This window comes from Oncorhynchus tshawytscha, linkage group LG33, assembly GCF_018296145.1.
Source record: "Oncorhynchus tshawytscha isolate Ot180627B linkage group LG33, Otsh_v2.0, whole genome shotgun sequence".
In the NCBI taxonomy this organism is placed as follows: Eukaryota; Metazoa; Chordata; class Actinopteri; order Salmoniformes; family Salmonidae; genus Oncorhynchus; species Oncorhynchus tshawytscha.
Genome location: NC_056461.1, coordinates 42,624,941 through 42,637,440, shown reverse-complemented (window position 1 = coordinate 42,637,440; position 12,500 = coordinate 42,624,941). Strand labels below are relative to the sequence as shown.

Sequence of the window (12,500 nt, the reverse complement as noted above, 5' to 3'; positions counted from 1 at the left end):
GGAGACAGGCGGGGAGGCAGGGAGACAGGCGGGGAGGCAGGGAGACAGGCGGGGAGGCAGGGAGACAGGCGGGGAGGCAGGGAGACAGGCGGGGAGGCAGGGAGACAGGCGGGGAGGCAGGGAGACAGGCGGGGAGGCAGGGAGACAGGCGGGGAGGCAGGGAGACAGGGAGGGAGGCAGGGAGACAGGGAGGGAGGCAGGGAGACAGGCGGGGAGGCAGGGAGACAGGCGGGGAGGCAGGGAGACAGGCGGGGAGGCAGGGAGATAGGCGGGGAGGCAGGGAGACAGGGAGGGAGACAGGGAGGGAGGCAGGGAGATAGGCGGGGAGGCAGGCAGGGAGGCAGGGAGACAGGGAGGGAGGCAGGGAGAAAGGCAGGGAGACAGGCAGGGAGGCAGGGAGACAGGGAGGGAGGCAGGGAGACAGGCGGGGAGGCAGGGAGACAGGGAGGGAGACAGGGAGACAGGCGGGAGGCAGGGAGACAGGCGGGGAGGCAGGGAGACAGGCGGGGAGGCAGGGAGACAGGGAGGGAGACAGGGAGACAGGGAGGGAGGCATGGAGACAGGGAGGGAGGCAGGGAGACAGGCGGGGAGGCAGGGAGACAGGAGGGAGGCATGGAGACAGGGAGGGAGGCAGGGAGACAGGCGGGGAGGCAGGGAGACAGGCGGGGAGGCATTGAGACAGGCGGGGAGACAGGCAGGGAGGCAGGGAGACAGGCAGGGAGACAGGGAGACAGGCGGGGAGACAGGCAGGGAGGCAGGCAGGGAGGCAGGCAGGGAGGCAGGGAGACAGGCAGGGAGACAGGCGGGGAGACAGGCGGGAGGCAGGGAGGCAGGCAGGGAGACAGGCGGGGAGACAGGTGGGGAGGCAGGAGACAGGGAGGGAGGCAGGGAGACAGGGAGGCAGGGAGACAGGAAGGGAGGCAGGGAGACAGGCGGGGAGGCAGGGAGACAGGCGGGGAGGCAGGGAGACAGGCAGGGAGACAGGCGGGGGAGGCAGGGAGACAGGCGGGGAGGCAGGGAGACAGGGAGGGAGACAGGGAGGAGGCATGGAGACAGGGAGGGAGGCAGGGAGACAGGCGGGGAGGCAGGGAGACAGGCGGGGAGGCAGGGGACAGGCGGGGAGGCAGGGAGACAGGCGGGGAGACAGGCAGGGAGGCAGGGAGGCAGGGAGGAAGGGAGACAGGCAGGGAGGCAGGGAGACAGGCAGGGAGGCAGGGAGACAGGCAGGGAGGCAGGGAGACAGGCAGGGAGAGAGGCAGGGAGACAGGGGGAGGCAAGGAGGCAGGGAGACAGGCAGGGAGACAGGGAGGGAGGCAGGGAGACATGGAGTGAGGCAGGGAGACAGGCGGGGAGGCAGGGAGACAGGCGGGGAGGCAGGGAGACAGGGAGGGAGGCAGGGAGACAGGGAGGGAGGCAGGGAGGCAGGCAGGGAGGCAGGGAGACAGGGAGGGAGGCAGGGAGAAAGGCAGGGAGACAGGCAGGGAGGCAGGGAGACAGGGAGGGAGGCAGGGAGACAGGGGGGGGAGGCAGGGAGACAGGCAAGGAGGCAGGGAGACAGGGAGGGAGGCAGGGAGACAGGCTGGGAGGCAGGGAGACAGGGAGGGAGGCAGGGAGACAGGGAGGGAGGCAGGAGACAGGCGGGGAGGCAGGGAGACAGGGAGGGAGGCAGGGAGACAGGCATGGGGGAGGCAGGGAGACAGGGAGGGAGGTAGGGAGACAGGCGGGGGAGGCAGGGAGACAGGCGGGGAGGCAGGGAGACAGGGAGGGAGACAGGGAGACAGGGAGGGAGGCATGGAGACAGGGAGGGAGGCAGGGAGACAGGCGGGGGAGGAGGCGGGGAGACAGGCAGGGAGGCAGGGAGACAGGCAGGGAGACAGGGAGACAGGCGGGGAGACAGGCAGGGAGGCAGGCAGGGAGGCAGGGAGGCAGGCAGGGAGGCAGGGAGACAGGCAGGGAGGCAGGGAGACAGGCAGGGAGACAGGCTTGGAGACAGGTGGGGAGGCAGGGAGGCAGGCAGGGAGACAGGCGGGGAGACAGGCGGGGAGGCAGGGAGACAGGGAGGGAGGCAGGGAGACAGGGAGGAGGCAGGGAGACAGGGAGGGAGGCAGGAGACAGGCGGGGAGGCAGGGAGACAGGCGGGGAGGCAGGGAGACAGGCGGGGAGGCAGGGAGATAGGCGATGGAGGCAGGGAGACAGGGAGGGAGGCAGGGAGACAGGAGACAGGCAGGGAGACAGGCAGGGAGGCAGGGAGACAGGGAGGGAGGCAGGGAGACAGGCGGGGAGGCAGGGAGACAGGCAGGGAGGCAGGGAGACAGGGAGGGAGGCAGGGAGACAGGCTGGGAGGCAGGGAGACAGGGAGGGAGGCAGGGAGACAGGGAAGGAGGCGGGGAGACAGGCAGGGAGGCAGGGAGACATGGAGGGAGGCAGGGAGACAGGCGGGGAGGCAGGGAGACAGGCGGGGAGGCAGGGAGACAGGCGGGGAGGTATTGAGACAGGCGGGGAGACAGGCAGGAGACAGGGAGACAGGCAAGGAGACAGGGAGACAGGGAGGGAGGCAGGGAGATAGGCGGGGAGGCAGGCAGGGAGGCAGGGAGACAGGGAGGGAGGCAGGAGAAAGGCAGGGAGACAGGCAGGGAGGCAGGGAGACAGGCAGGGAGGCAGGGAGACAGGGAGGGAGGCAGGGAGACAGGCGGGGAGGCAGGGAGACAGGCAAGGAGGCAGGGAGACAGGGAGGGAGGCAGGGAGACAAGCTGGGAGGCAGGGAGACAAGGAGGGAGGCAGGGAGACAGGGAGGGAGGCAGGGAGACAGGCGGGGAGGCAGGGAGACAGGGAGGGAGGCAGGGAGACAGGCGGGGAGGCAGGGAGACAGGGAGGGAGGTAGGGAGACAGGCGGGGAGGCAGGGAGACAGGCGGGGAGGCAGGGAGACAGGGAGGGAGACAGGGAGACAGGGAGGGAGGCATGGAGACAGGGAGGGAGGCAGGGAGACAGGCGGGGAGGAGGCAGGAGACAGGCAGGGAGGCAGGGAGACAGGCAGGGAGACAGGAGACAGGCAGGAGGCAGGCAGGGAGTCAGGGAGGCAGGCAGGGAGGCAGGGAGACAGGCAGGGAGGCAGGGAGGCAGGCAGACAGGCTTGAGACAGGTGGGGAGGCAGGGAGGCAGGCAGGGAGACAGGCGGGGAGACAGGCGGGGAGGCAGGGAGACAGGAGGGAGGCAGGGAGACAGGGAGGGAGGCAGGAGACAGGCGGGGAGGCAGGGAGACAGGCGGGGAGGCAGGGAGACAGGCGGGGGAGGCAGGGAGATAGGCGATGGAGGCAGGGAGACAGGCGGGGAGACAGGCAGGGAGACAGGGAGACAGGCAGGGAGACAGGGAGACAGGCGGGGAGACAGGCAGGAGGCAGGCAGGGAGGCAGGCAGGGAGGCAGGGAGACAGGCAGGGAGGCAGGGAGGGAGGCAGGGAGACAGGCAGGGAGACAGGCAGGGAGGCAGGGAGACAGGGAGGGAGGCAGGGAGACAGGCAGGGAGGCAGGGAGGCAGGGAGACAGGGAGGGAGGCAGGGAGACAGGCTGGGAGGCAGGGAGACAGGGAGGGAGGCAGGGAGACAGGGAAGGAGGCGGGGAGACAGGCGGGGAGGCAGGGAGGGAGGCAGGGAGACAGGCAGGGAGGCAGGGAGACATGGAGGGAGGCAGGGAGACAGGCGGGGAGGCAGGGAGACAGGCGGGGAGGCAGGGAGACAGGCGGGGAGACAGGCAGGGAGACAGGGAGACAGGCAGGGAGACAGGGAGACAGGCGGGGAGACAGGCAGGGAGGCAGGCAGGAGGCAGGCAGGGAGGCAGGGAGACAGGCAGGGAGGCAGGCAGGGAGGCAGGGAGACAGTCAGGGAGACAGGCGGGGAGACAGGCGGGGAGGCAGGGAGGCAGGCAGGGAGACAGGCGGGGAGGCAGGGAGACAGGGAGGGAGGCAGGGAGACAGGGAGGGAGACAGGGAGACAGGGAGGGAGGCATGGAGACATGGAGGGAGGCAGGGACTCATTATTTGTAGCTTATTTTGTACATAATGTATCTGCCACCGTCTCTTTTGACAGAAAATAGTATCTGGATATCAGAACAGCGATTACTCACCTCGAACTCGACAAAGATAGTTTCTTTAATGAGTCTGACGCGAAGGATAGACTGCTGATACCGGACCAGGCCCAAATCCCCGTCATTCACATGAAGAGAAGACGCCGATACAGGGGACCCAGGTCCGGGTGCCTTGTGAGAATTAGTCTGCGAGTGGGTAACCCACCTCTACCATCTGTCCTATTGGCCAACGTGCAATCATTGGAGAATAAAATGGATGAGCTCCATTCAAGATTATCCCATACCAACGGGACATTAAAAACTGTAATATCTTATGTTTCACTGAGTCGTGGCTGAACGACAAAACAGATAATATACAGTTGGCTGGGTTTTCTGTGCCGAATCAAGGTCGAAAAGGCTTCTTAACAGCTTCTATCCACATGCCATAAGACGGCTGAACAGCTCATGAAATGGCTTTTCAGACTATTTACATTGACCCCCCCCACCACAAACTTTTTTTACACTGCTGCTACTTGCTGTTTCTTATCTATGCAGAGTCACTTTACCCCTACCTTCATCTACATATTACCCAGACTAACCTGTACCCCCATAGTCACTGTACCCCTACCTACATGTACATATTACCCAGACTAACCTGTACCCCCATAGTCACTGTACCCCTACCTACATGTACATATTACCCAGACTAACCTGTACCCCCATAGTCACTTTACCCCTACCTACATCTACATATTACCCAGACTAACCTGTACCCCCATAGTCACTGTACCCCTACCTACATGTACATATTACCCAGACTAACCTGTACCCCCATAGTCACTGTACCCCTACCTACATGTACATATTACCCAGACTAACCTGTACCCCCATAGTCACTGTACCCCTACCTACATGTACATATTACCCAGACTAACCTGTACCCCCATAGTCACTGTACCCCTACCTACATCTACATATTACCCAGACTAACCTGTACCCCTACCCCCCCAGTCACTTTACCCCTACCAACATGTACATATTACCCAGACTAACCCCCCATAGTCACTGTACCCCCTACCTACATGTACATATTACCCAGACTAACCTGTACACCCATAGTCACTGTACCCCTACCTACATGTACAAATTACCCAGACTAACCTGTACCCCCATAGTCACTGTACCCCTACCTACATGTACATATTACCCAGACTAACCTGTACCCCCATAGTCACTGTACCCCTACCTACATGTACATATTACCCAGACTAACCTGTACCCCCATAGTCACTGTACCCCTACCTACATGTACATATTACCCAGACTAACCTGTACCCCCATAGTCACTGTACCCCTACCTACATGTACATATTACCCAGACTAACCTGTACCCCCATAGTCACTGTACCCCTACCTACATGTACATATTACCCAGACTAACCTGTACACCCATAGTCACTGTACCCCTACCTACATGTACAAATTACCCAGACTAACCTGTACCCCCATAGTCACTGCACCCCCACCTACATGTACATATTACCCAGACTAACCTGTATCCCAATAGTCACTGTACCCCTACCTACATGTACATATTACCCAGACTAACCTGTACCCCCATAGTCACTGTACCCCTACCTACATGTACATTTTACCCAGACTAACCTGTACCCCCCCATAGTCACTTTACCCCTAGTCACTTTACCCCTACCTACATCTACATATTACCCAGACTAACCTGTACCCCCATAGTCACTGTACCCCTACCTACATGTACATATTACCCAGACTAACCTGTACCCCCATAGTCACTGTACCCCTACCTACATGTACATATTACCCAGACTAACCTGTACCCCCATAGTCACTGTACCCCTACCTACATGTACAAATTACCCAGACTAACCTGTACCCCCCATAGTCACTGTACCCCTACCTACATGTACATATTACCCAGACTAACCTGTACCCCCATAGTCACTGTACCCCTACCTACATGTACATATTACCCAGACTAACCTGTACCCCCATAGTCACTGTACCCCTACCTACATGTACATATTACCCAGACTAACCTGTACCCCCATAGTCACTGTACCCCTACCTACATGTACATATTACCCAGACTAACCTGTACCCCCATAGTCACTGTACCCCTACCTACATGTACATATTACCCAGACTAACCTGTACCCCCATAGTCACTGTACCCCCTACCTACATGTACATATTACCCAGACTAACCTGTATCCCCATAGTCACTGTACCCCTACCTACATGTACATATTACCCAGACTAACCTGTACCCCCATAGTCACTGTACCCCTACCTACATGTACATATTACCCAGACTAACCTGTACCCCCATAGTCACTTTACCCCTACCTACATCTACATATTACCCAGACTAACCTGTACCCCCATAGTCACTGTACCCCTACCTACATGTACATATTACCCAGACTAACCTGTACCCCCATAGTCACTGTACCCCTACCTACATGTACATATTACCCAGACTAACCTGTACACCCATAGTCACTGTACCCCCATAGTCCTACCTACATCTACATATTATCCAGACTAACCTGTACCCCCATAGTCACTTTACCCCTACCTACATCTACATATTACCCAGACTAACCTGTAGCCCCATAGTCACTTTACCCCTACCTACATGTACATATTACCCAGACTAACCTGTACCCCCATAGTCACTTTACCCCTACCTACATCTACATATTACCCAGACTAACCTGTACCCCCAGTCACTTTACACCTACCTACATCTACATATTACCCAGACTAACCTGTACCCCCATAGTCACTGTCACTGTACCCCTACCTACATGTACATATTACCCAGACTAACCTGTACCCCCATAGTCACTGTACCCCTACCTACATGTACATATTACCCAGACTAACCTGTACCCCCATAGTCACTGTACCCCTACCTACATGTACATATTACCCAGACTAACCTGTACACCCATAGTCACTGTACCCCTACCTACATGTACAAATTACCCAGACTAACCTGTACCCCCATAGTCACTGCACCCCCACCTACATGTACATATTACCCAGACTAACCTGTATCCCAATAGTCACTGTACCCCTACCTACATGTACATATTACCCAGACTAACCTGTACCCCCATAGTCACTGTACCCCTACCTACATGTACATATTACCCAGACTAACCTGTACCCCCATAGTCACTTTACCCCTACCTACATACCCAGACTAACATCATTACCCAGACTAACCTGTACCCCCATAGTCACTGTACCCCCTACCTACATGTACATATTACCCAGACTAACCTGTACCCCCATAGTCACTGTACCCCTACCTACATGTACATATTACCCAGACTAACCTGTACCCCAATAGTCACTGTACCCCTACCTACATGTACATATTACCCAGACTAACCTGTACACCCATAGTCACTGTACCCCTACCTACATGTACATATTACCCAGACTAACCTGTATCCCCATAGTCACTGTACCCCTACCTACATGTACATATTACCCAGACTAACCTGTACCCCCATAGTCACTGTACCCCTACCTACATGTACATATTTCCCAGACTAACCTGTACCCCCATAGTCACTGTACCCCTACCTACATGTACATATTACCCAGACTAACCTGTACACCCATAGTCAATGTACCCCTACCTACATCTACATATTACCCAGACTAACCTGTACCCCTACCTTCATCTACATATTACCCAGACTAACCCATACGCCCATAGTCTCTTTACCCCTACCTACATCTACATATTACCCAGACTAACCCATACTCCCGCACACTGACTCAGTACCGGTCCCCCTGTGTTTATATAGTAAATATTTTCTTAACTCTAATTTTTCTTAAAACTGCATTGTTGGTTAAGGGCTAGTAAAGTAAGCATTTCACGGTAAGGTCCACCTGTTGTATGAGAAATATAAGTTGATTTGTTACAAAAGAATGTTTGTAAAGGTTTCATTCCACTTCTCCATCCATCTATTGTTATTTTAACTAGGCAAGTCAGTTAAGAACGAATTATTATTATCAATGATGGCTTAGTAACAGTGGGTTAACTACCTTGTTCAGGGGAAGAACAACATATTTTTACCCTCGTCAGCTCGGGGATTTGATCCAGCAACCTTTCAATTACAAGTCCAACACTCTAAACACTAGGCTACCTGCCACCTCTACAGTCTAACCACTAGGCCACCTCTACAGTCTAACCACTAGGCTACCTGCCACCTCTACAGTCTAACCACTAGGCCACCTCTACAGTCTAACCACTAGGCTACCTGCCACCTCTACAGTCTAACCACTAGGCCACCTCTACAGTCTAACCACTAGGCTACCTGCCACCTCTACAGTCTAACCACTAGGCCACCTCTACAGTCTAACCACTAGGCTACCTGCCACCTCTACAGTCTAACCACTAGGCTACCTGCCGCCTCTACAGTCTAACCACTAGGCTACCTGCCGCCTCTACAGTCTAACCACTAGGCTACCTGCCGCCCCCACAGTCTAACCACTAGGCTACCTGCCGCCTCCATGTTTAATGTTGTTGTTGTTGTTGTTGTGTGTTCCAGGAGGTGTTGAGGAACCTGGTGAAGCGATATGTAGCAGCCATGATCAGAGATGCTAAAACAGAAGAGGGGTTGACTGAGGAGAACTTTAAGGTGAGGACTGGGTTTGACCTGGAGACGGTCTCTTCTCTCTGCTTGTATGGGAACTGAATCAGAACACCTTGAGGCTCAAGTCACTTTACAGTCAAATAACCATTATGTTCATTTCGCTGTTGTTTTTCCTGGCTTTCTCTTGTATAATACCTCTCTTTTCTCCCTGTCCCTTTGTTCTAGGAGCTGAAGCAGGACATCTCTAGTTTCCGATACGAGGTGATGGGGATGATGAAGACAGGTAAACCTGGTCTGGGAGGTCCGGGGGGTGTTGTTGGGGGGGGTTCGGGGGGTCTGGGGTTGGTGGAGGGCAGTCCTCCCTAGCCTATGCTGACCGGTCCCTTAAGGTCCCCACCACCCCCCCCACATCCATTGGCCAGCTGAAGAACAACAAGAAGACACTGTTCACCGTAACCGCCTCCATCATCCAGCAGGGCGGCGCCACAGCCTCCTCTCCTCGGCTCCCAGACGCACTTGCCTTCAAAGGGCTGAGGCTGGCTAACGGCCTGGCCCCCCTGCCCGCCGATGGTGGTTCCTCTGCAAGCTCCAGAGACAAGCAGGGTCAGAGGAAAGACTTCCCCAGGGACATCACTGATTTTGGGTTGTTCAGGAAACGCCAAAGGGGTGGAGCTACTGGGGTTGGGAATATATACTCTGTGTCCGAGGAGATGGGGGAGGCAGGGGAATCGGACGGGGAGGGACGGAAGGGGGAGGCAGGGGAATCGGACGGGGAGGGACGGAAGGAGGAGGCAGGGGGTGAGGAGGGCAAGGGACTGTTGGAGGATAGAGAGAAGGAGGAAGAGGAGGAGGATGGAGTGAAGGAGGAAGAGGCCAATAAAGGGAGAGGGAAAGAGAGCGAAGAGGTGGAGGAGGAAGAGGAGGAGGGGGAGAGTTTCCTCCATCAGGAGTCAGGTGCTGATGGGGTTGCATCAGGGTCGTCTAAAGGGCGTGGCGAGGAGGAGAGACTTAGGTATGGGAGAGAGATGGAATAGTGGAAGAGACAGCAGAGATATGCGTCACTGCTGGATAGCGAGAGCGACAATCGGAGTGAGATTTCTGTGAGGTGTTATAATCCCTCGTTGGACTGTAATGGACATTTACAGGAAAAGGTTCTGTCACCAAGCGAGTCCAATGTCAGACAATTTCAGTGTGAAGAACCAAAACGTTTTGGAATCAAGACATTTAAACAGAATTCCTTCCTTCCCTTGCATTGGGATTGTGATGTAAACCTATACAAGGCTTGGATATCTACTGTACATGACAAGGCTTGAATATCTACTGTACATGACAAGGCTTGGATATCTACTGTACATGACAAGGCTTAGATATCTACTGTACATGACAAGGCTTGGATATCTACTGTACATGACAAGGCTTGGACATGTACTGTTTGTGACAAGGCTTGGATATCTACTGTTTGTGACAAGGCTTGGACATCTACTGTACATGACAAGGCTGGGACATGTACAGTTTGTGACAAGGCTTGGATATCTACTGTTTGTGACAAGGCTGGGACATGTACTGTTTGTGACAAGGCTGGGACATGTACAGTTTGTGACAAGGCTGGGACATCTACTGTACATGACAAGGCTTGGACATGTACAGTTTGTGACAATGCTTGGACATCTACTGTACATGACAAGGCTTGGACATGTACAGTTTGTGACAAGGCTTGGATATCTACTGTTTGTGACAAGGCTTGGACATGTACTGTTTGTGACAAGGCTGGGACATGTACAGTTTGTGACAATGCTTGGACATCTACTGTACATGACAAGGCTGGGACATGTACTGTTTGTGACAAGGCTGGGACAGGTACAGTTTGTGACAATGCTTGGACATCTACTGTACATGACAAGGCTTGGACATGTACTATTTGTGACAATGCTTGGAGGATCACTGATGTTTGGAGACTCAGGGAAGCTTGTGACACATTCAGACACACAGATCTAGGACACTATATTCACCCCCTAAAGACCGCTGCTCTCTGCTCAACAGTAGTGACCCGTACGGAGAATAACATTGTCCTTTTGGGATGGTCTGGCCAGTGGGATATGGACCCTTACTACGTCATGGATGATGTCATATGGAATGGTGATGTCATGGATGATGTCATATGGAATGGTGATGTCATGGATTATGTCTACCGCTTTCTGAAGGGATGAAATAAAAATACATTCACTGTCTAGTCTGCCCTGTGCTTGGACCAGTCATCTATGGGGAGACTTGTCCCTCTCTTATTGCCATCTTTCTTCCCTATCTCCCTTTCCATCACTTTGTATCTCTGTCACAGGAGCTATTTCTCCCTATTCGTTGGCTCCCTCTCCTATGTCCCCTTCCCTCTGTGCCCTTCCCTCTACCACCTCCCTCTGTCCCCTGTCCCCTTCCCTCTGTCCCCTTCCCTCTACCACCTCCCTCTGTCCCCTCTACCACCTCCCTCTGTCCCCTTCCCTCTACCATCTCCCTCCCTCTGTCCCCTTCCGCTACCACCTCCCTCTCTCTGTCCCCTTCCCTCTACCACCTCCCTCCCTCTGTCCCCTTCCCTCTACCACCTCCCTCTCTCTGTCCCCATCCCTCTACCACCTCCCTCTATCCCCTCATCTCTCTCTCTCTCACTCTCTCTCGTACCACATCCCCTGCTTTCCTTCTCTCTCTACGCTCAGCTATGAACAGAACAACATATGTATCCTCTTATAGATCCTCCCTGTTATAGATCCTCCCTGTTATAGATCCTCTCTGTTATAGATCCTCTCTGTTATAGAATCTCTCTGTTATAGATCCTCCCTGTTATAGAATCTCTCTGTTATAGATCCTCCCTGTTATAGAATCTCTCTGTTATAGATCCTCCCTGTTATAGAATCTCTCTGTTATAGATCCTCCCTGTTATAGAATCTCTCTGTTATAGATCCTCCCTGTTATAAATCCTCTCTGTTATAGATCCTCTCTGTTATAGATCCTCTATGTTAAAGATCCTCCCTGTTATTGATCCTCTCTGTTATAGATCCTCTCTGTTATATATCCTCCCTGTTATAGATCCTCTCTGTTATATATCCTCCCTGTTATAGATCCTCTCTGTTATAGATCATCTCTGTTATAGATCCTCTCTGTTATAGATCATCTCTGTTATAGATCTTTACTCTTATTTCTTCCAGCACGTTATACTCAAATAATTATCTCAAAATGTTTGTCAAGAATCATGCAACATATCTGTAATAGTTTTTCTATGCAAAGTTTCAGAGCCTCGTATTTACTAACTTCGGTATTGAACTACATTATTACTGGTTAGGGTTGTACAACTACAGTGACTTTCCCAAAATTCCCAGGTTTTTCAAAAATCCAGCTAGAAGATTCCCAGATTTCCTGCTTATTCTCATCTGATTCCGGGATTCTTCCCACACAGGATTTCTGGAAAATCTGGACATTATGGAAAGGTGACCGGACTTTTACAACCCTTACCACTGCTCATACATTTAACCATGTCAATCATGTAGGCCTCTCCTCTCACAGACAATATCATATAGGCCTCTCCTCTCACAGACAATATCATATAGGTCTCTCCTCTCACAGACAATATCATATAGGCCTCTCCTCTCACAGACATTATCATATAGGCCTCTCCTCTCACAGACAATATCATATAGGCCTCTCCTATCACAGACAATATCATATAGGCCTCTCCTCTCACAGACATTATCATGTAGGCCTCTCCTCTCACAGACAATATCATGTAGGCCTCTCCTC

The 12,500-nt window shown here is 54.1% G+C and overlaps 1 protein-coding gene across 1 annotated transcript in view; it reads left to right on the top strand.

The window, feature by feature from the left end:
* Positions 1-9,445, top strand: part of LOC112247577 (short transient receptor potential channel 4-like) — a 125,374-nt gene extending 115,929 nt beyond the window's left edge. The window contains exons 15-16 of the mRNA XM_042311556.1: positions 8,673-8,762; positions 8,943-9,445. Coding sequence (XP_042167490.1) covers positions 8,673-8,762; positions 8,943-9,083 — 231 coding nt within the window. The 3' untranslated portion in view covers positions 9,084-9,445. The remainder of the gene's footprint in view (positions 1-8,672; positions 8,763-8,942) is intronic.
* Positions 9,446-12,500: the final 3,055 nt, after the last annotated feature.